Here is a 26738-nt window from a genome sequence, read left to right as displayed (position 1 = left end):
CCCCTTAACCCCCCTCCCACCCAGTCCTTTGACACCAGACAATGGGACGCTGGAGGAAACAACGGCCCAAACACCACCACAGACCATGGCCATATGGTCTTCTAAGATGTAGCTGGCGGCCCATTCAGGTCCTTTATTTTTCTTTTTGGTTTGTTTTTTTGCTCATATATTTGAGATAGCATCAAATTTGAGCTCGTTGTCTATTGTAGGAGTTTAACCCACTCATTTTAAATTCATTTTTAACTCAGAATACTAGATTCATTTCAGAATTCATAAGAAAACATAGGCGCCAATAGAAAAAGAATCACTTCATGCCAAATTCAAATGTCTATGATTCCATGTCTAAAGCCCTCCCCTAGATATATTGCCCTTAGAATTGCCCAATGTACCACCAACACCTTCATCACATTATTCATTTAACTTACTTCATAACAAATAATAAATATTGACGCAGCAAAATATGTTTGAAACCGTATTGCATGGGTGGGTGGATGCATTCCTCACTTCCTGTTATGACAGTCCTGATAAAACAAATTGGTGACCTCAGGCAGCCCCCTGCACCTTATTTCAATATGATTGAATGTATATACAGAATATATGTAATATACAGTCCATGGTGAAGATTTTTGGCAGCACATTTGTCCTGTAGTTTCTTCGTATGGTTGGTGAACCGTGGGCCAGGTGATCACCGGGATGCTGAGGTGTTTAACGTATCCTGTGACCTTGATGCTTGCTGACCTGCTGTTTATGACTTAATCTACATCCTCCAAGCACGTTTGGCAGTGTAACAATACTGTCTGGGGTAATGTGCAGGATGCCATTAATTCCCATCGTCCTACATTTGTCACAAAAAGGGCCATTTTTTTTCAAGCGTGTGGATGTGAGAGTGACCCAGAACCAGAAAGACTATTTATAGGTGGTTAAAATGAGCTCTAGTTTGTAGATCTAGACCTCGATAGCACGGTTATGTCGAGCTAAGAAGCACAAGCTTGTTAGTGAGCAAAAACCTTTTCATTGTGGGGACATTTTCTCTGGTAATAAATGAACTTTCTGTAATAATTAACATTCACTAATCTGAGCACAACTGCAGTCAGGGAACAGTGTCTATTTTCTGTCTGCTGTGGGCAGTGCTGGGATATTTTATCCATTCAAACTTTTGTTTTTAGGTGTTTCCTGACCTTCAGTTTTGACATTTGGAAATTAGCAAATGGTGCAATTATCCCTTTTTCAGTACGGGTGATGCTACAGCCGCAGACAGTATTAGCACAGGCGTGGATTAGTAGGAGGAGGGGCGTCCAAGGATAAAGCTGTTTGGTCCATGATAGAGACTAAAGCCTTAAGTTGGCATTTTCTTCCCCTTTTACTTCTGAGATCTTGTTAATATTTTAGAGTTTAAGACAGGTTTTAATAACACCTGTTTGATCTCTGACTCTTGCTGACTTGCTACGCTATCACGACCACCAGCCATAGCAGCTTTAGACACTCAGCTCTAAACTGAATTGATTATTAGTGTCGGCGCCGGCTGACGTGAGCATAAAATGCAGTCCTGTTTGGTAGAGCTTATTAGTGAAAATGTTCAAAACTGCGATCACCTCAGCCTGGGGTGAATTTATTGTTTAGCCTTTCTACTTGCCAACATCACGTCTGTCCGAGTGTGTGTTCCGTTTGCTGGGGTTTCTCTAATCTTTAATCAAAAGTTCTACACGTGTTCTCGCCAGAATCCAGCTTTTCCAACAGAGGTGACATCCCACACTAGTAAACAGAATTATAAAGCTGGACTCCACGTTTAAAATGCACACTTTAGTTGGAGATGTCATCAAACTCTTGGAGTTAAAAGTGCGCACCCTTAATCTCCAGTCGGCACTATGTTTGTAGACATGATGCTGTGTCCCAGTAACTGACTCTGGGGATTAGTAGACCGTGTTAGATAGATGATTGGTTGGGTCAGTGCTGCTGGGTTTCGCTTTGAAAACACACAGATGCTTTTGTGATCTTGTACACATGCACAGGCTATTTGATGCATTGACTTAGTGGAGAGGGGAAAAGGATCAAATTTTGTGGTTTAATTGTGCGTGTATACTTTATTGCACCAAAAACACCAAATGCTAGACAACCCAGCGTGTTTTTATTTCCACCCGTAGGGTTTTACAGTTTTACGGTCTAGGTTTGCCCTCGAGTCATTAGTGGAGCTAAAGTTTCGAGACGCATGAGATTTTAAATGGTGTCTCAGTTGTGTGTCCTGCAGCTGCTGCTACATTCTTATTCCTTGTTTTTGTGTAGAACAGTATTAAATCTAGGTCAGTAATGTGCGTCGGCTGAAGCCTGTGAAAAAGAGAAGATTGCACAAGTTTGTTGCGCCCTCTTGTGGTGTCAGTACGAAGTGAAAAATATGACGAAGAAATATTAAATGGGCTTCAGATAAGGGGTTCCCCTAATTAAACATTAAATAGTATCTCCCGGGCCTCCTTAAAACTGTCTAGAACATTCTATTGAGAAAAATACTACTTATAAATTAGGTCTGCCCAAGGATTTATTAATCAAGCATCTCTCAGTCTCATTCCTTCTGATTTTATGTTAATAAATAATCATGAAGCTAATATTTTTAAAATACTGGCAATCATATGTAAAACAAACAGAAATCTATTCTTATCTAAATTGTCATTCACTCTACGATATACACATATGTGGAAAGATATGTGATGATGATGGAAAATGACATGATTGCATTTTAATTCATCATTTGAGGCATTGACTCTTTTGTTGTTGTGTTTAAACTTCCGGCAGCTAGATGTCAGTGTTGTTATCTTTATTTTTTCTTTTCTCCTCTTTAAAGCTGCGCTAATGCCATAAAACTGTCAATACACACATCCAGTACGAGAAGTGTCTCATCCAGTGTCTCAAATTGGTGGAAATCAACCTGAACAGTTATTTCTTGTCCACTTTATTTCTCAGAGAAGAGGACATCCTTAAAGTCAGCCTGAGGGCACATATCACCCCAGTGATTCCCTGTCACCGAGGAAAGACTGACAGTGAAATGTGTTGGAATTAACTGACATGGGCCTGCAACATCTATTTAAAGCCCGTCTGTACAGCAGCAGCTGCCCCTCTTCTAGCTCCCTGCCCAGCTCCTCTCACATTACCCCCATGGCTCGACTGCGCTCTGACTGCCGCCCCACCCTCATAGATGTTCCCTCACTCGCTCGGGACTAGTGAGCGTGTGCACTTCGCAGACTTAGGTCTTACCCCGCTTTGGTCCTGACCGCGCTGCTCCAGTAACTAAGGAAAGATTGGAAGGTTAACCAAGCCGAGAGGAAAGGTAATGGGCTTGGGCCTCTGCTGGGCTGCTGTGGGCAGCAGGACCAGCTCAGGGTGTGTGCATGCTCTGTCTAGCACGTCCATCTGGACTCTGATGGCATCTAAGAGTGGCCTCTTTTCCTGCTGAAACTATTTATAGGAGTCAACTGTGAAAAAGAAAAAAAAAAACCACAGGCAGAGATCATGGAACTTGTTGCCGTGCAACTCATTTTTCGCCGCTTCTTTCCTAAATTGTAATTTTCTTTCGGTTTACCACAGAGTTGCGATGGGGTAATTTACACGTCTGAGTGACACACACGTTTGTCCGGTTAGTGCAGCAACATTTTGCTACGCATTTATTAACATAACAGCCAGCAGAGGTGCTTTGGGCTTCTGAATGGTCTTGATGGGACTTGACAGTTTAGCACATGGCGTTTATGGGGCTGCACATTTTTTTGACATCATATCAAGGTATTGCGTAATAGTGGCCTCCTCTGTGGCAAATATGTCATAAACCTCACATTCACTGACATCAGATAGCTAATAACAATTCTGATCAATAATTCAATAATCCTTCCTACCCTGTTGTAGTAATATTTGTTCAGATGCTTTTAGTAGAAGCATAATGATAATGTTTGAAGTTAAAGGGAGGTTTGCGAGATTCAATGTTCTTGTTTTGTGTGCTGTGCTTTGTGCTGGTTTCAGGTTCATGTTTTCCACTTGTCCTCTGCACAGTGATAGTAACCATGATAACCATGTCCTCTGTGTAACTGGTCCCACCAGCCAGTTGGTGTGTGACCTGCTGTGTACAGAAAACAAGTTCCTGCTAAATTCCCATCTCCTTCACATTTGTCACATTTGTCCCCATCAGTCTCCGTCTTCATCTCACACATTTGCTCTCCACACCATCCCGCTTGTGTCCATGACGTCTGGCCTGTCACCATGGCGTACAAATCTCGCTTTTCATTCTGGGAGCAAAAGGAAAGTTTCGTTTTCTTTGTTTTTGGCTCTAACATCATATTTATGCGCTATCTCTCAGAGCTTGTTGTCGTGGATCATCCGGATAGAAAAAGCTCTGCTCTGAAATCTGGTTTGATCTTTTGATTCCATTTTTTTTAGGTTAAAGTTGAAAACAAGACAGATGTGAGTGTTTGATTTTTCCTCCCCACTCTTGGGACCCGCTTCACCTTTTATAAAATACTTTTATAAAATATTGAATCAAAATATACAGTTTTGAGATGCCAACCATGGATTGCTGATATTTATGAAACTGTTAATATCCAGTCTGGTGCAGATCCAAGTGCAGCTCAGGGTGGTACAAGACCTGGATTAGAGACAGAAAGTGTCCCACAGTCATCTGCATCAACAGAGATCCAATCTGACATGGGAGACGAACAGGCGCAGAGCACGGGCGGTAAAAAGGTGGTGAGGGTCGTGAGGAGGGTGGTTAGACGGGTGATTCCTGCTGGTCCGGAGCAGCAGAGCCAGCCAGTGTCCGACGCTGCCACAGCTGACACCAGGAACACCAGAGCCTCTGCAGAGGACAGAGATGATATCTCAGTGGGTCTGACCAGCCTGATGGGCAGAGGTAGAACCAAGGAGCACCGCCCTCGCACCCGCACCCAGGACCGCAAAGATGATGTGAAGGAAGAGGTGAGGCAGGATGAGGACAAAGAGACAACAGGGGAGGAGGAGGAGAAGGAGGAGGACAAACCTGCAATGGAAATAAGAGAGGAGCCTGAGATCGCAGCTGTTGCGCCACAGTCAAAAATGGTCAGTCCTCCAGTTCCAAAAGCCAACCCTTTGGCCCCTCCCCCTGGTTTCATACCTGCTCCAAAACAGAATCTGTTGACTCCTCCACCTGGGTTCATCCCTGCCAGAAAAGCCAGTCCGGGTCCCCCCAAACCAACCCCCCTTGCCAGGCCTCCTGGCTTCATTCCTGTCGCCAGGACTGACCCTCTGGCTCCTCCTGCAGGTTTCATCCCAAAGCCCCGTCCATTTTCTATCAAGAAACCAGAGGTACTGCCTGCCGAACTAACTCTGCTATTTAACTGTGGGTGGCGCATGACAGATGATATTAACATTCACCTGCAGCCTTCTCACAGCTACGCAGAAGCCAAGTGAATGATCAGGCTTAATCAGCAGGCATGAGAGAGCGCTCATGGACTGCACCCAGTCTGGTCATTCAGAGTCGTCTGCAAGCACTGAACTGTGTCTCATTACTCCGACTCCAGCCAGAGTATTTGAAGATGTGCTCTCACTGCTGTGGGTCACTGGGGTAGGGGCATCTCTCTGGGAAATCTGATAGGGATTCAAGCGATGTGTTACGGAGTAAGCGAATCATTAGTTCTGGCCAATTAAGAGCCTTGCAGACAAATGCTTTTGGCTGGAAAACTGAGACCGCCGTCGGTATTTTCAGCTATTTATTCTTAAATCGCTGGTTGCAGCCTGGAGATAATGCTCTTTATCTTGTGGTTGTTGGTTTCTAAACTTGCATAAGCTGTCTGTTTGTGGCGTTTTAGAAAATCTGGCAGTTTGGGTCGTTTAAACGCTTTGTAAGCTGAAGGAAAGTATGATAGAGTTCCTAATGCCTGCAGCAGAACTTCGCTGAAATGCGTATTTGAGTGTGATCTATTATTAAACTGCAACATTAAATAAAAATGATGCTGTCGTCGACGACCACAGTCGCCCTCTCAGCCATTTCTTTGGACTTTGGGACGCACCGAGGATAAATGTGGTCGAGTCTTGCCCTTTTTTCTTTTCCAAACTTATAACAGCACTGACCAAACTTTAAATATAATTCAAATTCAGACAGCAGCATATTTGTGTCAGAGAAGTATTGATCCCAGTGGAACGTCTGGCTGAAAAAGTTTTGCTCGCTCGACTCTGTTGCAGTGGGGTTTGGCGGCGCCACTGAAAACCGATATAATTATTTTCAACAGATTGGTGCTTAAAAAACCACTGATAAACAAAACCTGAACCATTATTCTGTTTGCCGTAGTGCTTAATGAGCCCCTTTTCATTAACAGTCCTTCCCCCCCCCTCACTCATTTCCTGGTTGAATTAATTGGAAAATTTAATCGGCATGAGCGTGCGTGTGTGCGAAGGTTAACATTTGTCCTCGGTTTCATCTCCTCGTGTTGTTTTCCATCTCTGGGTGTGTTTGAACATTTGAACACTGAATATATTGTTTAATTGCTAAGGAAGCATCTGGCCCCCCTGCGGCTCCCAACTGTAAGCTGCCCCCCGCTGCGACGCCTCAGGCTCAGTCTGCAGCCAATAAACAGGTGTGTGTGTTCGTCTCGGTGGAACAACTATGTGTGTTTTATTCATAAGCCATGCCGTGTTTTCATATAGATGAAGTAGCAAATATCTGCATGTCTGTAGTTTGTCTAAAGTGGACAATCACAGCAAAAACCTTGGGGTCCATGATCACAGAGAGCCTTTAAATCATCTGCCAGGGCCCCGATTCGAGTCCTACAGAGGAAGAGTACAAGCCTGCAAGGAAGATCTGCTCTGGGGCTGGCAAAGATGTAACTCTTGTTTATTTCTTTGGCTGTGCCATGCGTGTAAAGGCTGCGGGCACGCTGCACCTGCTTAACCAAAAAGGAGGAAAAGTGTCCAAAATCAAGCAGGTCTACACTAACGTAAAAGCTTAAAATCTGTGAAGGCACATCAGCTAAAAGGTCAGCAGGGAATGAATCTGCAGGCTGGAGTATGTGCGCGTCTTTTCTCACTGCACTCAGCAGATGATAATAACGTAACACGAGCTGCAGTTACAGTTATTAACCTTTTTAATGAAGTGACTCATTGCCTATTTAACTTTGATTTACCTGTGACCTTTTGAAAATGATTATTGACACACCCAGTCTTATTATTTCTTAAGTTTGTGCAAAAATAAATCTGAATTTATGGTTAAGGGCGAAAACGTCAACATTTATGGATGTTTAATTGCTGTTTGAAAGGCCTAACGAGCCTGTGTAATAACGTACCCTCCCAGCAGCACAACATGCAGATAAATCATTAATAGTAGGTCTTAAAATGTATAGGGCTCAGTTTTACCAGTTATAAATCACGACAAATATGATGGGTTTAACACTTTAATAAAGCTCTGTTTTGGGAATTATGAACGGCAATAGTGTCAGGGGGATTTAGGCGGTTCTAAACATCATGTAGGTTAAAAACGAGGGGGAAATAAACGCGATGCTCGTATTGTTAGAGAATCAGTCCTCTCAGAAGTAACCTTTTAGGATGGATTTTCTGCGTAACCGGTTCACTTCAGTGTTCCACTTTCCCCGAGGCTTTCCTCTCATCGTTTTTGAAAAGGAAGCGCAGCTTATACCTCTAGTTGTGGAGGCCTGCTGTCATTTGGACATCTCCTCTCTGAAAGTCCAGTGCAGTTGTGTTTTGCATTTTTCTCCTGCTCTGCCCTCCTCTCAAACTATTTCCAATACTCTTTGCTTCTCTGTGGACTGTCGGGTGCTCGCTTGCTGCCGTCCTGTTCGCTGTTTGCGTGGCCAGAGCGCCAAGGCCCACAAACCCTCCCAGGTGCGATTTACCCGTCGAGAATCTCACTTCGACGTCCTCTGACTGACCCCGTCTGTCCCAGACCGCCTTCCCGTGTTTCCCCACGCCATTCTGTGCGGGGCATTCATGGTTCAGGGCATGGACTGATGTGAAGTGATGTAAAACAGCACTCACCAAAAGTCAACTCTGGGATTTTTCGCTCTCATTTTTAGTGCAGCTTCCCTGTCCTCTACCTGCTGTTCATGCGTACCTACCAGAAGCTACTTTGCTAAATCCTAATCCGATGAATGCGCATTATTATACAATATATTGGTGTGTTGCATTTATACTTTAATGCACTTGTAAATCTTATTAAATGTGACTGCTAATTTCCTTACAGTCCAACACTTTAAACTGAGTGTGCATTTTAATCCCTTAATGCACTGAATTTTCTTAAAGATTCCTGTTTTCCTCTGGGTTTGTTTCTAAGTATGCATGTATTGTCCTTCATTGCTGTTGATCTTCCACCTGGAACATCCCCCAACCAACTATGCTCTTGACTTCTACTTCTTCTCTGGTCCATTTCTAGCATGTTGAGGACCCGGTGGCCATCCTTCAGGCAGCACACTCAGCTGCAGCTCAGGTCTGATCCAGCTCCGTCTGACTAGTTTTGGTTGGGTTCATGGTTCTGTAGTTAGTCCGTTCAGTCCCATCCTGCACTTTTTTTCTTTGTACTTTAGTTCCCCTGTAGTGCACTACCCAGTACTTGTAAATGAAGGTGTTGTGAGGGTGAATTGTGCATTTTCCACAAATCCAGAGTACTCTACACAAACAGTACTCTGGGATATCTGAGTGTGAATTGTGGGAAATCCTCTGTAGGATCCTTGTGGAACTCCGTTATGAGGTTTGGAGGTTAATATGCTGTTCTAATTAAAAAATGTTTTCTTAAATTTAACAGGGGAGGACCGAGGAGCAGATTACAGCAGAGAAAGCCTGGTACAACACAGAAAAAGTCTGGCTCGTGCACAAGGATGGATTTTCTTTGGGTTAGTAGAGACTTCATTAACAGTAAACGATTTTTGGGTGAATGTTTGATCTTTATTTACGTTTCAAAGTGAAATCTGTCCCTACTCTCATGTCATGGCGCTTCTTGTTTCTGTTCGGCGTGATTGACAGATTAAACAGTCAGGCTGTTGGATCTTAAAAAAAGATTTGGATGTTTTAATGTTAAAACAGGTGACTATTCCAATTTACCTGGGGCTGTGTGTGAGCGATCTCAAGCTATTTTTGACGTAGGGCCACATTGCTGTCAGGTCGGAGTCGGACGTCACAACAATTATGCTCCATTTTTTTGGGTGTGTTTGATGCAGCAACCCTCCTGAAGACAGAGGCGGGCAGCCTGCCAGAGGGGAAGGTGAAAATCCGCCTGGAGAGCGATGGATCTCTATTGGATGTGGACGAAGATGATGTCGAGAAGGTAGTCAATCATCACAAGAGCGCCGAGCCGCATTAGTTACAGATGCAACCACGTCTGGCTTTACATTCCAGGCGAACCCTCCGACGTTGGACCGCGTGGAAGACCTGGCCTCCCTGCAGTACTTAAACGAGTCGAGCGTGATGCACTCTCTGCGACAGCGGTACGGCAGTAACCTGGTGCACACCCACGCTGGGCCCAACATGGTGGTTATTAACCCCATTAGCTCCCCCTCCATGTACTCTGAAAAGGTAAGCTGCAGCCTCCGCATATAAAAAGCCAGTTTCTGAATAAAGACAAATGCATTATCCATATTTTCTGGGACATTCCTCCCTCTTTCTTGTCTTCTTTTTTCCCAGGTGATGCAGATGTTTAAGGGCTGCAGGAGGGAGGACACGGCCCCTCACATCTACGGCACAGCCCAGGCGGCCTACAGGCACCTCCTCACCACTCGACAGGATCAGTCCATCGTTTTGTTGGGCAAGAGTGGGAGTGGAAAGACCACCAACTGCCAGCACATCATCCAGTACCTCCTCACCATCGCTGGCAGCACCAACAAGACCTTCTCCGGTCGGTCTCCACTGGCCCAAATATTGAAAGTTAGAAACATTGTAATGTGGTTGTTATTTGTGGTGCGTAGCAGAGAAATGGCAGGCAGTCTACACCGCGTTAGAGGCCTTTGGAAATGTGTCCACCTGTCTGAATGGAAACGCCAGCCGCTTCTCCCACGTTGTTTCTCTGGACTTTGACCAGGCAGGTCTGGTGACTTCAGCCTCCATTCAGGTACTTGCTCAGGTCCTTCTCCAGCTACTCTGGTTATTCTTGTACTTGCTCTCTAGCCACGTGACAAATCATCATCCCTTTCTGTCGTTACCTGGCAGACGATGCTTCTGGAGAAGATGAGGGTGACAAGAAGACCAGAAGGAGAGACGACTTTTAATGTCTTTTACTACCTGATAGCCGGAGCAGACAGCTCACTCAGGTCAGGTTCGCTGCCATCGCGCCAGTTAAAATTCACGATAAAACTGCGGCTCCGTGTCGGATTAATATGTTGATTCACTGCAGAGATAAATTAGTGTTGCCCTAAATTTAATCAGAGGAGGCAGCAGATATGATGGTTGACCTTGTGGTCTCGTTTCTTCCTCAGGACTGAGCTGCACCTCAACCACTTTGCCGAGAACGACGCTTTCAAAATCACGCCTCAGACAAAAGTATATCCTACCTTTATCAACCCCCTTTTTTTTCTCCCCTGAAGAAAAGCAGTGATTTAAAACCTTGAGAGGACAGAATAACACCCTTTATTCTGAATAAGAAAGAGCTGGCTGCACGTTTCTATGTAGATTTTTCTCATTTCTAACATAAGGTATTTGATTTTGACGAGGTTTTGGGGATTCTGTTGTATTCATGGAGGACTCTATATGCTATCTGTTAGACAGAGGAGAAGCAACGCGCCTCCCAGCAGTTTTCCAAACTCCAAGCAGCCATGAAGGTACTGGGGATCAGCGGTGATGAACAGAAGGCCTTCTGGCTCGTCCTCGCTGCGATCTACCATCTCGGTGCTGCCGGAGCCACCAAGGGTGAGACTGTTAATCCGAAGAGCTTTCCATTCTTTCAACAATACAGCACATGCTATAAAAGGCAGATCACCTTGGATTTGCACTTCACACAGTATGTATGTCGGAAAGAAAAGGCTTTATCTGGGAAATGTGATAGGCGTTTAAAACTACAACGTATGTAGATGTCAGATTGATTTTTATAGTCTTGGACTTTGGTTAACGCTCATTTATGTAAATTGATATATTTGAAATTTGGCCGAGCATCTGTTCGCGTGACCTTATTGGCCCTTACTGAATGACACGAGGAACGCAGACGGCTCCTCTGGCACGCCACCAGAGTTTAATTGTTGACAAACACTGTCACATTTCAAGGACGAAAAACATCTATTTGGTTTTGGCTCGAAGCTCCTTTCTTTTTGCTACGTTGTTGTCAGAGCTCTAGCGGGAACTCATCTCAGATATGAGGCTGTGTCTTTGTTTTGAAAGTTTAGGTGAAAAGGGAATAAGAATGAGAACCCCCCCGCCCCCCCCCAGCCCCACGCGCAAACACGCACGTGACGAGGTTTAATTGTAGCGCACTTCCACCGCATTTTAATTTAATTTTAAAGCAAGATTAAGAAATGCCTCTCAGTCACATTTCCAGACGAATCACCTTCATCGTCTCCAGGATGCTACCGCCCTTTACTTCACTCAAAAGTTATTATAATGAAAGGTCAAAACCTATGAGCTAGAGAACTGAGAATGCCCCCCCCCCCCCCCCCCCCCCCCCCTCATCCCGGAAAAAAAAGGATTCATTCCAATCAGATCATCTTATTCATAGTGTAATCACCAAAAGACTAAGCGTGTGTTGTGACTCTTCCGCAGACTAAAAAAGTAACTGAGCGGGTGCGTCATTGCGGTGCATGTCCATGTTGTAACACCAGAGGGCAGCACTGATCTCTCCTCCATTAAGATGATTTCACGGGTCCCTCTGTGATGGACAGGCTTCTCTCCGTGCACTGTAGAGATGTGCCATCTCTTTAAAAATGGGCTGACCTCGATGTAAAACATAGTGCATTTATTTACTGATGTATATATTCGTTTGTGAGTAATAATAATAAACTTTAGATTGTTTCAGAACCAAAGTTATAACACAATTTTCTGTTTTGCCTGTTAATTTGAATAATTTAAATCGATCAAACATCATATTTGAATGTGCTTATCGCCTGGAAAGTAGCTGTGCTGATGAAACAGATAGAGCCCACTCTGCTGCGTGAAATTCCCCAAAGTTTCCTTTCTTAAGCCTCTGAGGATATAACTTCATGGTGGATTAAAGCCGATGCTCGTGCGCCTATCTGCATGTTTCTGTCACTCAGCCACTGGATTAAAGGAGACGACCACGTCTGTAAATAAATTAATTTTGTCCTCTTTAATATTTCCCCACATGCTCTCCGGGGCTATAATTTGAACAGCGTGTACGATGGAATGAAACAATAGACGCAGTTTAACCGGGCCTCTCTTTATTTGTACACACATATTGAAGCCACCTCCTGAGCATGCTTTCTCACCAGCTGCGTCATTGTTAGCTTGACCAAACACATAATCCTAACCTGTCAGAGACACAAATGTACCAGGGCTGCAGCCGCGTCCCTGGAGTAGCTGACAGGAGAGCTAATGGAGGTTTTCATGCATGTGTCTCAGCTGGCAGGAAACAATTTGCACGTCATGAGTGGGCCCAGAAGGCAGCATACTTGCTGGGCGGCACCCTAGAGGAACTCTCCTCCTCCATCTTCAAGCACCAGGCCAAGGGCACCCTGCCCAGATCTGGTTCTGTTCGCCGGGCGGTTGAGGAAATTGGCACAGCAGATGCAGGTACAGCACAAACCACATTTACCCAAACGCTCTTCCTTCCAGATTCGTCTCCTCTGTCCGACTCGAGTCTTGTTTCCACATATGCAGAAGCACGCATCTGCGCCCATCACCTGAGGCTGTGAAGGAGCTAAAGCTTATCTTAGTAATGAATACAACAGCTTTGCAACGGCTATTGACACAATCGCGTGCACATTGTGTTAAGACAAACAAACCTATTCATTTATTCACTGGGAATCATAATTGCCTCATATTGATTTTTCACCCACTCGCAGGTCCTCTGACACCCAAAATGGGTCTGAATGCAGTGTAGACGCACGCATGTCCTCAAAGAAAGACATGGTGTCTGTACAAAGGCTGAGGGCTATTACTGCTATTCACGTTCAGGGTTTTTTCTGACGGACATCTAAATCAGGCCCGCATCAGTTCAAATGCTTTCTGCATTTCCAAAATGTTGCCACCTTCGCTCTCCTGTAGCTTGTACATTGTGCTATTTAATGTTGAAATATGGATGTGGTCTCTTTTCTGCTTGGCTGCTTCTTGTACCAGGATCCAAGGCTACAGCTATGGAGTGTTTGGAGGCCTTTGCATCTGGGCTTTACTCTGAAATCTTCACCGTCCTCATTTCTTTATTAAACCGGTTTGTGCTTCTTTTATTTTTCCTTATCCGGTACTTCCTTCAAGGGTACCATACTGAAAGGTTATGCTGTTGCTTGAGTGGAAGATGTATTATTAAAAGAATGTTTTTGATGTAGCCCAACAGTTGATTTATTTTGGAATCCTGGTAACTGGAAAAAAAATCAATATAATGGAATTTTCAGGGGTTTTAAAAAAAGCTTAGAGAAAAAGTCTGTTTTTAAGTGAGGGTTAGGACTCTTGAACCACCAGGGTGGGTTGGCAGGATCGCCTCTGGGTTGTGGGTTAAAGTTGGGGAACCTTTGCAGATAGCTAAGGTTACATTTAAGGGTTAGATGCAGAGGGTTTAATCCATCTAATGTTGCCTCTAGTAGCAGAGTGCTAATGTTTGCGTACACATATGTGTTTGCCCTGTGCGCTCCAGAGCACTGAAATCTGGACAGAACTCCCTGTGCTCTCTGCTGATTGTGGACACTCCAGGCTTCCAAAACCCCAGGCTGGTGAAGCGTGAATACTGCGCGACCTTTGAGGACCTTTGCCACAACTACACACAAGAACGTCTGCACGCGCTCTTCCATCAGCGGACCTTCGTTCACGAGTTGGAGAGATACAAAGAGGCAAGGACATGTGATATTCTCTAGACCACACACACACACACACACACACGCATGCACGGCTCTTCACCCTCCTTCTCTATTCTCTCCCTGCACCGTGTTCTGTTTTATCTCAGACATATCAACTCCAATAGTGCAAATCTTCACATATCAGACACACCATCCCTCCCACCTGTCATGGGCTGAGACAAGCTGCGTTCATGCGTTAGGGCTTCTCATTAGTGATGCCAATCTTCACCTCTTCAGCCAGGGATCAAAGTGAAGTCACTTACAACCGCCTTTGGGAGACACGCCCAGCTGCACCGCGACTTGATGAAGGGAAGATTCCTTCTGTCCTCCTTTGATTTTATCTCTCGAGCATTCCCGGGCTGCAAGAGCTCAGGCACTGGCAGCTTTACGATTTTAAAAGTTTTAAAGGAAAATATATCAGAGGTTTTCTTTCATGACTAATGTGAGTATATCCAACCATATTGGGGATGTCATTCTGATTCAGAACCTGGTTGATAGCACTCCAAAGTTAAAAAGAAATTCTACTCACATTACTTTTAATACTGTGATGGAGGAGCCTGGGATTTCTCGCCCACGTCCCCCGTCTGGGATAAAAGGAACCACAGTGAAATGAGGTATTGCATAAACCCATGCAGTGTAATTCTTGGTGCACCTTTAAGTAAGAAGAAGTTGTGAAACTGCCATTGAAAAGTGGGTCAATCTCATTATGGAAAGCACCTGAAGTGACTAATTAAGCCCACAGACACTGGCAGATACTTTGTATTGTGCAGCTTTTTGTGTGTATATATATATATATATATATATATATATATATATATATATATATATATATATATACTTTTTAAATTTTTTTGCTCCACATATATTTCTTTGAGGTATCCCCCCCCCCCCATATTGCCTTTTACCTTGAATTACTAGTCTCACAGTAACACACTTTTCCAACTTGGCCAGGTTTGCTCTACGACACATAATTTGGGGAATTTATTTCCAATTCATCCTAGAAATGCTATTAGCTGCAGCGGTAATGAAACCCCTTAGAGTTTCCATTTCTTCACAGGGGAAACAATCTCTTTATAGGACAAATGCTCTTGTTAGTCTAAAAGATTTGTCTGGATTTTAGTTTCCTTACATCTAATAAAGCATCTTTGTTTTAGCAAGATGGCAAAACAAATATCTAAATCTAAATATCTCATCAGGTCTTTATTGTTAAATTTCAATAAAGGCCAAGAAATCCCCATATGAAATGAAGTCATTTCCTCAGCAGTTAGATAGATAAACCCACTAAACCCACAGTGGAATGAAATGATCGCAGCTTCATTTTCTGTTGATTGCAGCTCTGCCCGTGACTCCACATTGACTTAGGGGAGGAAGGCTCGTGCGCAGCGAGGGGTTTCTGTCTCAACAGCCCCTCAATTGACACAAATTCGAGCAGGTTCCTTATTTTATGTAGACGAAAGTCGCATGCCACCATAAATGGTCATTAACAAATCTTGAATGTTTGAGTGGGGTTTATTATTAACGTATTTTTAAGATGACACAAAAACAATCACAACAAAAATGTCTTTATCTTCACAAGAGTGACATTTGGTTTCTATTAATAAAGTTCTGAAACTCTTGCCAAAAAGAAAGATTATTATTACCCTCCACTGAGAGATAATAACCCAAAGCTCCAAAGCTGTCTAGGCTGCTTAAACCCTGTCAATCACCTTGGCTTCTTAAAAGGATCTGAAAAAAAAGTCGAGCATATTTATTTTTTCCATATCTTGATTTACTCTTCTCTTGCAGAAAATGTTGGTTTGCATCTTCAGACGGCATTAAAGGTTCTGTCAATCTGCCTGTTTTCCCTCAGGAGAACATAGAGCTCGCTTTGGATGACACGGAGCCCAGCACATCTCTGTCTGTTTCTGTGGTAGACCAGGCCTCCAGTCAAACTCTGGTATGTCTGTTGACTCAATTTTATTGGTATTTTGTGCAAAAACCTGTTTAAAAAAGAAAAAAAAAAGTCACATCCTCCTCATTGCTCATGAAAGTACCTCGGGAATGGCGAACCTTTCAGGGTCGTCTCTGGGCACAGCAATGAATATCAGTTTTTAGAACATTTCTTTTTTTTCTTTCCTAAAAATTAATGGTGAGTGGGTTGGGGCAGAAAAAGAAAGGTTAGAGAATTGACTTCAGCAACAAAAATTGATGTTAGGCCTTTGCAGCCTGTGATGTGCGCCATGGAAACAGAAATGGCACAGTTTAGAGAGTCGTACATCATTTTGTGATCATTTCAAAAGAATTTTGAGTGCTTTACTTTGTAACGGGTTCACCCTGTAATGGGAATGTCACCAGAAAATAGTGAACTGCAGGACTGCACCCTGAAAAAGAAAGCAAAAACAAACAATGATTTCTCAGAGTCTAAAGTCTAAACTCCAAACATCTGATACTTGGCGTGAAAAGATGTGGCGGTGTTTTCTCCTCTCTCGGTGCTCAATCACTGCCCGTGTTAGCAGCCGTAATCTTCACATCTCTATCAAAATGATGCTCCTCTCCGCTGCATTTGAGGTCCGTGTTGTGCACCCTGCTGATAAGAATGTTGCCTGCAACATTTTTCGGGTGTTAATGCTGCCAGGGTGGACTCGTGGACGACCTTGTGGATGACCTCGTGGATGACTCGCTGTCATCCGCAGAGTGAAATTACTCTACAAGTCACTGGTAAAAAAAAAGCCCAGTTTTTAAACTTTGAATGTTTGAATAAATCAAACTGTGTTTTGAACTTTTGAAAAATGTATGAGTGAGCCCCCCATTTAAATTTTTGCCATATTACTAACCTTCTCCATAAATGTATTATGATTAATCTAATGCTACATTTTTTGGTCTGTTCAAAATCTTGCAGCCCCACTGCAGACATTAGTAATGTAGCAGCATATTTCCTACCAATCCGAGATACCTCTGCATCAGTCTTTTGTGGACAGCTCTGTAGGGTTCATTATATAAATGCCTAAAGCCATAGATCTCTGCGCCACCTAACAGTACAGTTACGGAGCTTTCCAAATGAACAGGTACAACTGCATCTTATCTCCTTCGGACCAGCTGAGGTAGAGGGAAGCTTGTCGGCGCTATCAGATGTAGTTCGCCTTGAGTGTGCAGGTTTCAGCTGAGGTCACAGTGCTGTGGGTTCTGTTTCTTCTTACATGACATCAGAGCTGCTTGATAAACCTGCTGGCGCCAAAGTGGTTTCCCCTCTGAGCGGCTTTTGAAGCGAGCATTTTAGTATTTTGGGTAATTTGAAGGCTGTTAGTAATTCTTTTTGGGGACATTGCTGCTCGTGTGAATGCATTTCCAGTGGTGTTGCCCAGCTAAGACTCCACTCAGAGCTTTGTTTGTGCGACAGGTACGATCAGTGCGGACGGATGAAGCGAGGGGCCTCTTGTGGCTCATGGAGGAGGAGGGACTGCAGCCTGGGGGATCTGAGGAAACCCTGCTGCGGCGTCTGTTTAGTTACTACGGTCCCGCTGAGGGCCAGACTAAAGGTGCACAGTCATGCATGAACACTCTTTAAACTATGTTGTCTGATTTAAAAAAATACAGTTGGAACTCGTTTTTTATCTGTTCGCTATTAGGACGTCTATACGTGCCTCTATATACACAGTGTGTGTGTGGCAACCTTGACAACAGGTATTTTCTACGGTTACAAATGTAACTAAATGTAAAGAGTCTTCTAATAGAAGAAAAGTCAGCCCAGTTTAAACTTTTCCAGTCTTCGCTCCTTGTCCTGTCATGCTTGTCATGCACATGATGTGCCATCCTGACATTTGCACTCCCTCCTACGTGTTCAACAGGCCAAACTTTCCTGTTAAAGAGTGAAAAAGCAAATCATTTCTTGCTGGGCCACAGTTATGGCACTGACTGGGTGGAGTACAATGTCAGCGGGTGGCTTAATTATGCAAAGCAGATCCCAGCTTCATCCAACGCCACTAGCGTCCTGCTGGACTCCCAAAAGTAAGGACGGCACCGGACGTGCATCTTTGAGACACTGTTGTTACTTTAGGGGTATTTTGGAAAGCATCAGATTGAATCACTTTATGCCCTTTATGCAGGAAGATCATCAGTTCCTTGTTCATGAGCAGAGCTGGTGGAACCAATGTTCTGTCCGGTTCCATCGCTGGCCTTGAAGCGATCTCACAGCTCTCCCTGCGTCGGGCAACTAGCATGAGGAAGACCTTCTCCACAGGCATGTCGGCAGTCAAGAAGAAGTCTTTGTGCATCCAGATAAAGCTGCAAGTGGTGAGAGCAACAATTATCATCCCAGTATCTTCCCATTAGTGACTTAAAAAATTGAGATGTGATATTTAACATGCATATTGAGCTGGTAGTTGACTAATGCAACTGTAAATGCAACAACCACCTGTTGACTCCAACCATGGCTGTCACTACAGTAAGCCTGAGCTAACAAATGGCTGTGTTGCATTATTTGTGTTGGTCTTTAGATTTAGATAATAGATAATGTTTAGATAATAGAACAGCATAAATATGTGGAAATGTCAGTGGGAATGTCAAATTGGATCACATTTCTAGCTTTCGTCACCCGCTACTCTGCCTTTTCCAGGACGCGCTCCTTGACATTCTGCGGCGATCGAGGGTTCACTTTGTTCACTGCATGTTGCCCAAAGCAGAGGCCCTCAAGGCTCTGGGTGGATCCCTGTTTAAAGGAGGAGAATGTGAGGTTCAAGGGGAGCCCGGAGAAATGCAGGTGGATGTAGCTCTGCTCCGCGCTCAGCTGCGCGGCTCCAAGCTGCTCGATGCGCTGCGAATCTACAGGCAAGGTGAGTCGGCAGCCCACTGTCCTTTAAAGCCCGATGCAGGTCCGGTTCCAAAAGCACCCATTTCAACCCTTGGAACACAACACAGGTTACCCCGACCACATGGTGTTCTCCGAGTTCCGTCGCCGCTTCGATGTGCTGGCGCCGCACCTCACGAAGAAGTACGGGAGGAATTACATTGTGAAGGACGAGAAGAGGGTAAGTCAGTCAGCAAGACAGGGAAGAAATGTGCTGCTCTGCCTGTGCCTGCAGCCAAGATTAATGCTGTGAGGAGGCAGCTTCATTACATCTGGCCCTGATTTGTCAGCAGCCACCTGACAGAGAAATAAACCCTCATTTTTCAAAGCCATTGAAAGCATCTAATCTACTTAACCTGATCAGCATAATGACTGTTAAAAAGCCAAAGTATTATTGTGGCTTTGTAGGTGCTGAAAATGACAATTCAGGAAGACGTGTCTCTTATTAAGGCCTTTATTTTGCAGATTTATTTTAATTATATGAAGAAGGATTGTTGGGACTGCTTATTCTTGAGTCGTATATCTGTAAACAGCTGGATCGAGTGGGAATGAGAAACAGAACTCCCACTTAAGAGGAATGAGAGTGAGGGGGAAGAGAAAGAATAGGGGGGACAAAACCTCTTTTCCCTTGTGTCCGTGCACTCGGGCTGAGTTTCTGTAGAAACGCGGACAAACAAAAGCCCCTCAGTGCTTGTGGCAAATCTCTCCCCGTGTAATTTAGATGTGGTCTTTGAGGTTGGAGGCTCGAGTAGAAAGAAGGGGGTGAGGCAACAATACGTGTACAGTACACACAGCTTGTAGATGGCATATGGATTATCTCTGAGCGGGCCTGCTCGGGAGTGTTCATGAGCTTCAAGCAAAGAGAGCGTTGGCGAAAGGCTCTTAATTGTTATTTGCTGGCGTTCTGGGTGATTTCTTTTTTTTCATTCTAGTTTTAAAACAAGCTCCAGTTGGGAATTCGTGTGATAGAAGGGAGGAAAACTGCACTGTGGCATTAGTTCAGCTCCGCCACTTGGACTTCACTGGACTAGTGAAGTGTTGCGGTGTCAGCAGAAATTCCCATCAGGTCCAGCAGCCCAAAGACGTGTGTGTGTTTGTGTACATGTGCAATTCTGCAGGCAGTGGAGGAGTTACTGGAGTCCCTGGATTTGGAGAAGAGCATCTACCACATGGGTCTAAGCAGGGTGAGTAATGCCACCACACCGTAAACGCAGCTTTAAAACGCACGTGGTGATGCTGCTTGTTTTTAATTTGAACACCTTTCCTGTCTCTGTCATTAAACTCTGAAAGATTTGCTTCTCACTGCCTACCTGAGATACGTGTTGCTCTCCCACCCCAGCTGTATGAATGCAATTCCCTCTTCTTTTAGGGTCATTACAGCAAATTTTCCCGACTGATTGGCTTATTTGGTTTTTTTTTCACCATGACCATTGCAAGGCTATCACAGTAAACAATGGCCAGCGCACTGAGGTCTAATCCTGTCAACCGGAAAAGTGGCCATCAGCCAAGGAGGAAATCAAGGCTGACTGTAATGTAGACAGAAGTGAAACTTATGCTCCCACATATGCACTCTGCGCACAGAGAGAATATTATATTAGAAAATATGAAGCCAGAGTAGTTTGGAGGCAGCTTCGCATGGTGCCACACTAGAGTGTGAAATGGACACAGTCGCACAGTCGGCCATTCGCGAAGCATTCCTGTGGCTTCCTAGCAACCTGCCTTACTTGCATGGTAATTACACCAACCCCAAATAACCCCACTGTGGTCAACATGGTGCCGCAGACAACAGGATAATAGCTCTTTGGCTATCATGGGCAATAGCCATATGTGTTTGTTTTTTTTAAATCATGGACCACATGACGCGGATGGGGATAGAAGGCAAACAGTTTCTGCTCCCACTCCACTAATTTGAAAAGCAGCATTTACTGATGCTTGGACTTGAGAGACCTCGAGCAGAAACAGATCCTCATGTGCTAGTTTAGGAGCCTGGTGTTTGGAATTCATTCACATCCCATAATCACTCCCACGTATCGATAGACTGTGTTGTGAATTTCTTTGACTTGGTTGTTTACCTGTGTTTTACCTAGATTAGATGCAGAACAGGCTGAATGTGTGAGATAATAAATTAACCACAGCCTTCTTGCTCAGATAAGGGGCACTTTGTGTGTGGATTACAGTTTCCTATTGTTATGCTACATCGATGAACTTCTTTTAATTTATCTCTGGTTTATTCCCCTCTCAGCTGATACAATTATTAAAATAAGACCAAGCTTATGAGGTGTGACCAGCTCATTTAAATGTTATCCACAATCACTTATTTTTTTACATCTGTAATTGATTTCCCTACTTGAAGAAGAGATGAATGCACCTATTTGATTAGTAGTACGTATTAAAGAGCTCAACATCATCAGTGCATCATGGATTAAGAAAGCTGACCTTTAATGAACTTTAAACACCAGGGAAATGAGCCTTGCTATCTTGCACCGGTGTGGTTTTTACATGATCTCTTGATGTGTCCCTGGCCAATAATATACTGTGCCTCCGTGCGCTTGTGCTTTCCTGTAGTTGTTCTTCAGAGCTGGCACCCTGGCAAAGCTGGAGGAACAGAGAGATGAGCAAACCAAGCGTAATCTAACGCTGTTTCAAGCTTCCTGCAGAGGATACCTGGCACGTCAGGCCTTCAAGAAGAGAAAGGTGTGTGAATTATAATTCTAATGATAATAGTGTATGTTGGTATTAATTCACTAAGTGTATATATGTATATATAAAAAGCCATAATTAACGGATACATGACTTATTGCATTTAGGTGGGTGAAAAAGCCTGAGCTCCACTGGCCGTGCACATAATATCTTTCCTACAAGATAATTTCGATGCTGTGGCTCTGCCATAAATCTTTGCAGCTCTGCAGTAAATCCTCAACTAATTATAAATGTGTTCCTCAAATCCATCACCCTCCCTTCCTCCTACCTGTACAGTAATCCTTCTATTCAGCGCTGTCAGGGAGGATGTTTGATAGTGACACGTCTGGGTATGTCGCACTCCATCAAACTGCTCCCCACCAAATGCAGCTTTAGCCAACATGCTGCTGACTCACTCTGCCATCTGCTTCGCCTCGCCTCCATTTCTCTCACAGCGTGCGATGAGTACATCTCGCCGGACCACATACGTGTTCCCCTGTGATGTATGGGGCACTGCACTCTTCCATCTCCGTGATTACTATTAAAAAGAATGTATGACATCAGTTTGCCAGGGATGAACTGGCAGAAACGGAACCAGCATCTCCAGAGCAGCGCCGCACGCCTATAGTGATTGAATATCTCGTCCCCTGTACAAAATACCAGTGAGGCTGCAGTCGCCTTTGAAATAAGGTCAATCTGTTTCTTGCAGTCTTCTCTTATCTCTGTTTTTACCAGTTACAATAATATATGCTTGTTGAGAATAGGGAAGCAAGAGAGGTTGTTTTATTTTTTTAAAGTTCAAAGGTCATTTTTCACATCAGGAAAAAAAAAAGCCTATTTAATCTGCTTGAATTTAAAATGAATATTACCACAAGGAAAACTGTGCAGCTGTGCAACTGCAAAATCCATTAACCCCCTTGCTGCTTCACGCACCCAATCCGTCGCAGACATATCCATACTAGAGAGATAAGACTTCTTTTAATCTCGGCATGAATTTCTTTTTATTCTATTATTACTGACTGTAGGGTAAGATGCTGAATGCACTTACGAGAGCCATGGAATTCAAAATTCACTATTTGAAGGTTCGCTTGCGACTAATTTTTTTAATAAATGTTTTTTATTTGTTGGTTCCCCAGTGCCGCAGCCTTGTTCTGTTCTTGTGTGTCAAGTCACAAGAGCGTCCTTAAGTGAACAAACAAAGTTAATTGGCTTTTACCTCATCTCTGATTAGCATCACCTTCCTACAAAAAGAACCTTTTATTAATCAGTGCATGGTTCAGACATGTCACATTATGGCCCTGAAAAAGGCCATTAACCGCAAAGAACGTGATATAACACAGCATCCCAAAACAGAAAATCAAAATAATCTATTTCAGTGTTTTGAGTAATTCCCTCAAAGCCACGGCACAAAGGTTACGGAATTATTTCCTCATGTGGAAATTTAGGTGCATAGTTGTCCAATGTTAAAATAATCACTGTGTAATGATACCCGATTGCTTTTCCCTGAAATATCTTGAAAATTGATCACCTGGTTTGAACTGCTCCATCCAGGCAGAAGCAGCGGATGCTAATTTGTCTTTGATGCAATGTGGAAGGGACTTGCTCGTTCCTCTTGGACAGTCCATGGGTTGATATGTATGGATGTGACAGAAAGTCCCCCTGATTGATATTTTCTGGCATGTTACCCTTGTGAAAATATGCCAAGCCTATGTGTCGTAAAATGAGAAAAAAAGAGGGAAAAAAAAAATACCCCCCCCCCCCCCCCCGCTGCTGCCCTACCAGCACAACCACTTTCCACTCTCTCCTCAAAGAGGCAGGCTGACATTTTAAAAGTCTGTTATTTTGCCTCAGCAGGCACTGACTGCTCAGGGAGCTTTGTCCTTGAGGCACTCGCTGAATGCATTTGAAAGTTGTTTGCATTGAAGTTGTCGCAGAGCAGCACATATAAAGCTAGTCATATAGTGCTTATTCATTTGAACCTTCTCCTCTCATAGCACTGTGTTTTTCTATCATCATACAGGCAATACTCGTTCAGCCATGTGAGAAATGCAGAGACCCAGAATTTCTTTTTTTAGCGTAGACAAAAGCTTTGACATTTTTGAGGGCAAGGTTAGTATTTAGCATGACTAAACACTTTAAGCGATTATATTGACAGCAACTGTAAGTATAGAAGCGGGAGAATGAAAGAAATTTCATCCTTTATAATGGCTGCCAGTTCAAATTCCTTGTTGTCACGTTGTGTCATAAATGCCAAAATATTCCGCCACGGCGTTTATTCAGTGGGAGCTTTTTGTTTGTTTTCTATTTACTCTACACTCTGTGTGACAAGGCAAACCTGCCTGAACCGTCCTGTCAGAGATTTGTTGAATTCTATTCCGTGGTGGGGCTTTCACTGTGTGACAAATCCTAATTGGTCATAGAGGCTTCCTTCGGGGTGAAGTGTACCTGATGCTTAGAACAGAGTTACTCTAATTTGTCTTGGCCATAATCTGCCTCCGCTGCTAGAAAGCCTCATGCAGAAGCAGCGTGGAAGTGTGTAATGCTTGCAATTAGCTGCCAAAGTGTTTGATTTAATTAATCAAAAATTTGCTTCAAGCCTTGGAACTCACTCTGCAGTAAACTCTTCATAGAAGGTTGGCGTCTAGTGAAATAGCTGTGAGCCCACACACATGCAAATATTGCCACATAGTTGGAGTTCTGATGCCCTGAAAGTACTTTAATTGAAATTCCAAAGCTTTAGTTGCTATTTTCTATGATATCGCTGCATTGAAGTGTAACCATTTAATATCTAACACCACATTGCGGACAGGCATATAAAGAGTTGTATCACAGTAACACTCTTTTGCATCATTTACATTATTATGTTTGTGCCCCTGCATTTGTGCGTGTGTGTCTGTAGATCCAGGATCTGGCCATCCGGTGCATTCAGAAGAACATCAAAAAGAACCATGGTGTGAAGGACTGGCCATGGTGGAAACTCTTGACTACAGTGCAGCCCCTCATTAAGGTCCAACTCACAGAGGAACAGATGCGGAGCAAAGACGTGAGCAGTCCTCTCCTCCCCAACCTCCCCAAGATCCCTCTAGGGTCTATAAATCTATAAAACCTGCACACCTTCTGTTTTAATTACATTACAAAATTCAAAAAGCCACAGTTGTGCGTCTATCCGAACACACACAATCCACACGGTTGCATTCTGTGCTCTAGGAGGAGATGCAGCAACAGAAATTGAAGCTGGAGAGAGTGGAGAAAGAGCGAAATGAGCTGAGACTGAACACAGATCGATTGGAGAGCAGGGTGAGACTCTTTGCCTGTGACACTGCATGCTGGGAGAATGTTATTAAAGATTGGTGGAGTTACACACTTTCAGCTAACGATTTTACTGTGGGTTTTGCATCACACACTGTGTGTGTGTCTCTGTGTGTGTTACGGTCCAGATTGCAGAATTGTTGGCAGAACTGGCTGATGAGAGAGGCACAAGTGAATCAGCAACCCAGCTGCTGGAGACCGAAACATCAGAGAGACTCCGGCTGGAAAAAGACCTAAAGGAGTTGCAGGTACATACATTCATGACATTTCACAGGGAGGAAACAGCAATATTAAAAAAAAGGCATTTCTGACACGCTTTTTTGTTGTTGTTGATATGTACCTGCACATGCAGATCAAGTTTGAGGTTCTGAAGAAGCAGCTAGAGTCACAGGAGATGGAGGTGATGGAGGCCCGGATCATGAAAACATCAGAGCTCAACGGCGAACTGAACGACGATGACGACGACGCTGGTCAGTGCAGCAGTGAGCTGCTAGCTGTCGCTAAGAGGCATCTTCAGAGCACCCAAGTGTCCTTCAGTTAGCGTCGTTTGAATCGCCGCATTTTATCCAAGAACCTATCTTGGGATTTAGAGTCAATTTGCAGCCATAAATTTCAATGCTCTATGAAATGAGAAGCGTTGAGATCTTGCAGATAGTGCGGCCAGCATTTTCATCATCAGTGATATATTGCTTCATCCTTTATCTGCTGGTTGTCCTTTAATGGATTGATTTGATCCAGCAGCGTCCACAATTAACTCCCGTGAATTCTTGATTCCTCGGAAAAGAAACAACAGTCCCAACAGAAGACAAGTCTGTATTCTGCACCTAGGTTTTGTGCCTTTTAATTTGCCAAATGAAACTGTAAAGGTTTTTCTTATTGTCTTGCCCACATGACATTGGTAGCAGCTTGGCCCACTCTCTCTAATGGGCACATCAACATCAGTCAAAAGCAGCATTTAACTGTTCATGCCACCACTGTGCATATATTTTTAAAAAAATGCTTTTAGATTAATTGTAGCTGCAGGATTCTGGCTTTATTTGTCTATCTCAGCAGGAGGTATGGCAGTCTGGGTTCTTGCATAATACTGATTGTAAGTATAGTTTTAAAGTTTAGGATTAAGGCGTCCCTTCATAGGCATGCAGCTGAAGCCTGGTGCTGATCAGTCTCCACCTGCTGGGTAAGTAAGCTCATGCCGAGAGCATATTGTCCAACTTTTTTTTTTTTCTTTGGCTGTTCCACCTCCCCTTCAACCCACCACAGCAGACAAGCCATTACGGAGCGTATCAGAATTCTGAGATGAATGAGAAAATAATCGTTGGGATCAGAGCCGGTGGCCCTGCAAGTTGTCATTATGCTATATATATGCTAATAAGCAGTGTTGATGGAGGAGCCGGTGTTGCTATGTGAAGGAGAAATGGACAGACTCTAAAATGATAAGGCTTGGAAATGAACCTGAACCTGAATGTCTGCCTGGCTGCTGTTATAGTTCTGATAGCCTTTGACAGCTCCAGAATTAGGGTTGGCTAAGAACTGTGGAAAGTGCCACTTAGTCATGTCCTCCTCAAACTGCAATTGTGATTGGGCTCTGAATTCTTCCCCCAGGTTTACCTTAGATTAGAGCTGAGACCCAAAAGCTGCTCTGCAGCTCCCTGTGTATGCTCTTGTAGCTTACCAAGAAGTTTCCAGAAAGAAACCAGTGTTTATGCATTATTTCTGCTGTATGAATATCTGTGTATTAAGGAAAGCAGCAATGTACGTGTCACATTGACCAACCCTGACGTTTATGCTTTTTTTTCCCAGGAGGTGAGTGGCGGATAAAATACAACCGAGCCATTCGTGAAATGGACTTTGGCAAAAAGAAACTCCAGCAGGAGTTTGAGGACAAGCTTGAGACTGAGCAGCAGAGCAAAAGGCATTTGGAGAGAAGGGCAAGAGACCTTTGAAACCATGGAATTATAGAAATGTGTCACACAATCAGCAGTAAAGAGTGT

General features: G+C 43.8%; 1 protein-coding gene across 7 annotated transcripts in view; it reads left to right on the top strand.

Annotated features, from left to right (window-relative positions):
- Positions 1 to 26738, top strand: part of LOC101062195 (unconventional myosin-XVIIIa-like) — a 44551-nt gene that overhangs the window by 2115 nt on the left and 15698 nt on the right. For 2 of the 7 annotated variants that reach the window (XM_029848850.1, XM_029848846.1), the window contains exons 3-26: positions 8759 to 8846; positions 9171 to 9277; positions 9349 to 9525; positions 9634 to 9844; positions 9915 to 10057; positions 10156 to 10256; positions 10422 to 10485; positions 10707 to 10851; positions 12511 to 12681; positions 13228 to 13318; positions 13739 to 13931; positions 15787 to 15873; positions 17314 to 17452; positions 17762 to 17921; positions 18020 to 18206; positions 18529 to 18745; positions 18831 to 18940; positions 19878 to 19943; positions 21325 to 21453; positions 24338 to 24481; positions 24646 to 24735; positions 24876 to 24995; positions 25100 to 25217; positions 26548 to 26675. In XM_029848850.1, coding sequence (XP_029704710.1) covers positions 8759 to 8846; positions 9171 to 9277; positions 9349 to 9525; positions 9634 to 9844; positions 9915 to 10057; positions 10156 to 10256; positions 10422 to 10485; positions 10707 to 10851; positions 12511 to 12681; positions 13228 to 13318; positions 13739 to 13931; positions 15787 to 15873; positions 17314 to 17452; positions 17762 to 17921; positions 18020 to 18206; positions 18529 to 18745; positions 18831 to 18940; positions 19878 to 19943; positions 21325 to 21453; positions 24338 to 24481; positions 24646 to 24735; positions 24876 to 24995; positions 25100 to 25217; positions 26548 to 26675 — 3186 coding nt within the window. Of the gene's footprint in view, positions 1 to 3207; positions 3317 to 4165; positions 4276 to 4413; positions 4438 to 4578; positions 5314 to 6497; positions 6582 to 7815; positions 7843 to 8389; positions 8444 to 8758; positions 8847 to 9170; positions 9278 to 9348; positions 9526 to 9633; positions 9845 to 9914; positions 10058 to 10155; positions 10257 to 10421; positions 10486 to 10706; positions 10852 to 12510; positions 12682 to 13227; positions 13319 to 13738; positions 13932 to 15786; positions 15874 to 17313; positions 17453 to 17761; positions 17922 to 18019; positions 18207 to 18528; positions 18746 to 18830; positions 18941 to 19877; positions 19944 to 21324; positions 21454 to 24337; positions 24482 to 24645; positions 24736 to 24875; positions 24996 to 25099; positions 25218 to 26547; positions 26676 to 26738 lie in introns of those variants that run through there. The other 5 variants (XM_029848847.1, XM_029848849.1, XM_029848848.1 and 2 more) reach the window with 5 other exon arrangements.

The sequence above is a fragment of the Takifugu rubripes genome, chromosome 15, assembly GCF_901000725.2.
Source record: "Takifugu rubripes chromosome 15, fTakRub1.2, whole genome shotgun sequence".
Classification (NCBI taxonomy): domain Eukaryota; kingdom Metazoa; phylum Chordata; class Actinopteri; order Tetraodontiformes; family Tetraodontidae; genus Takifugu; species Takifugu rubripes.
Note: the sequence above shows the minus strand (reverse complement) of the source record. Positions and strands in the feature narration are given on the sequence as shown.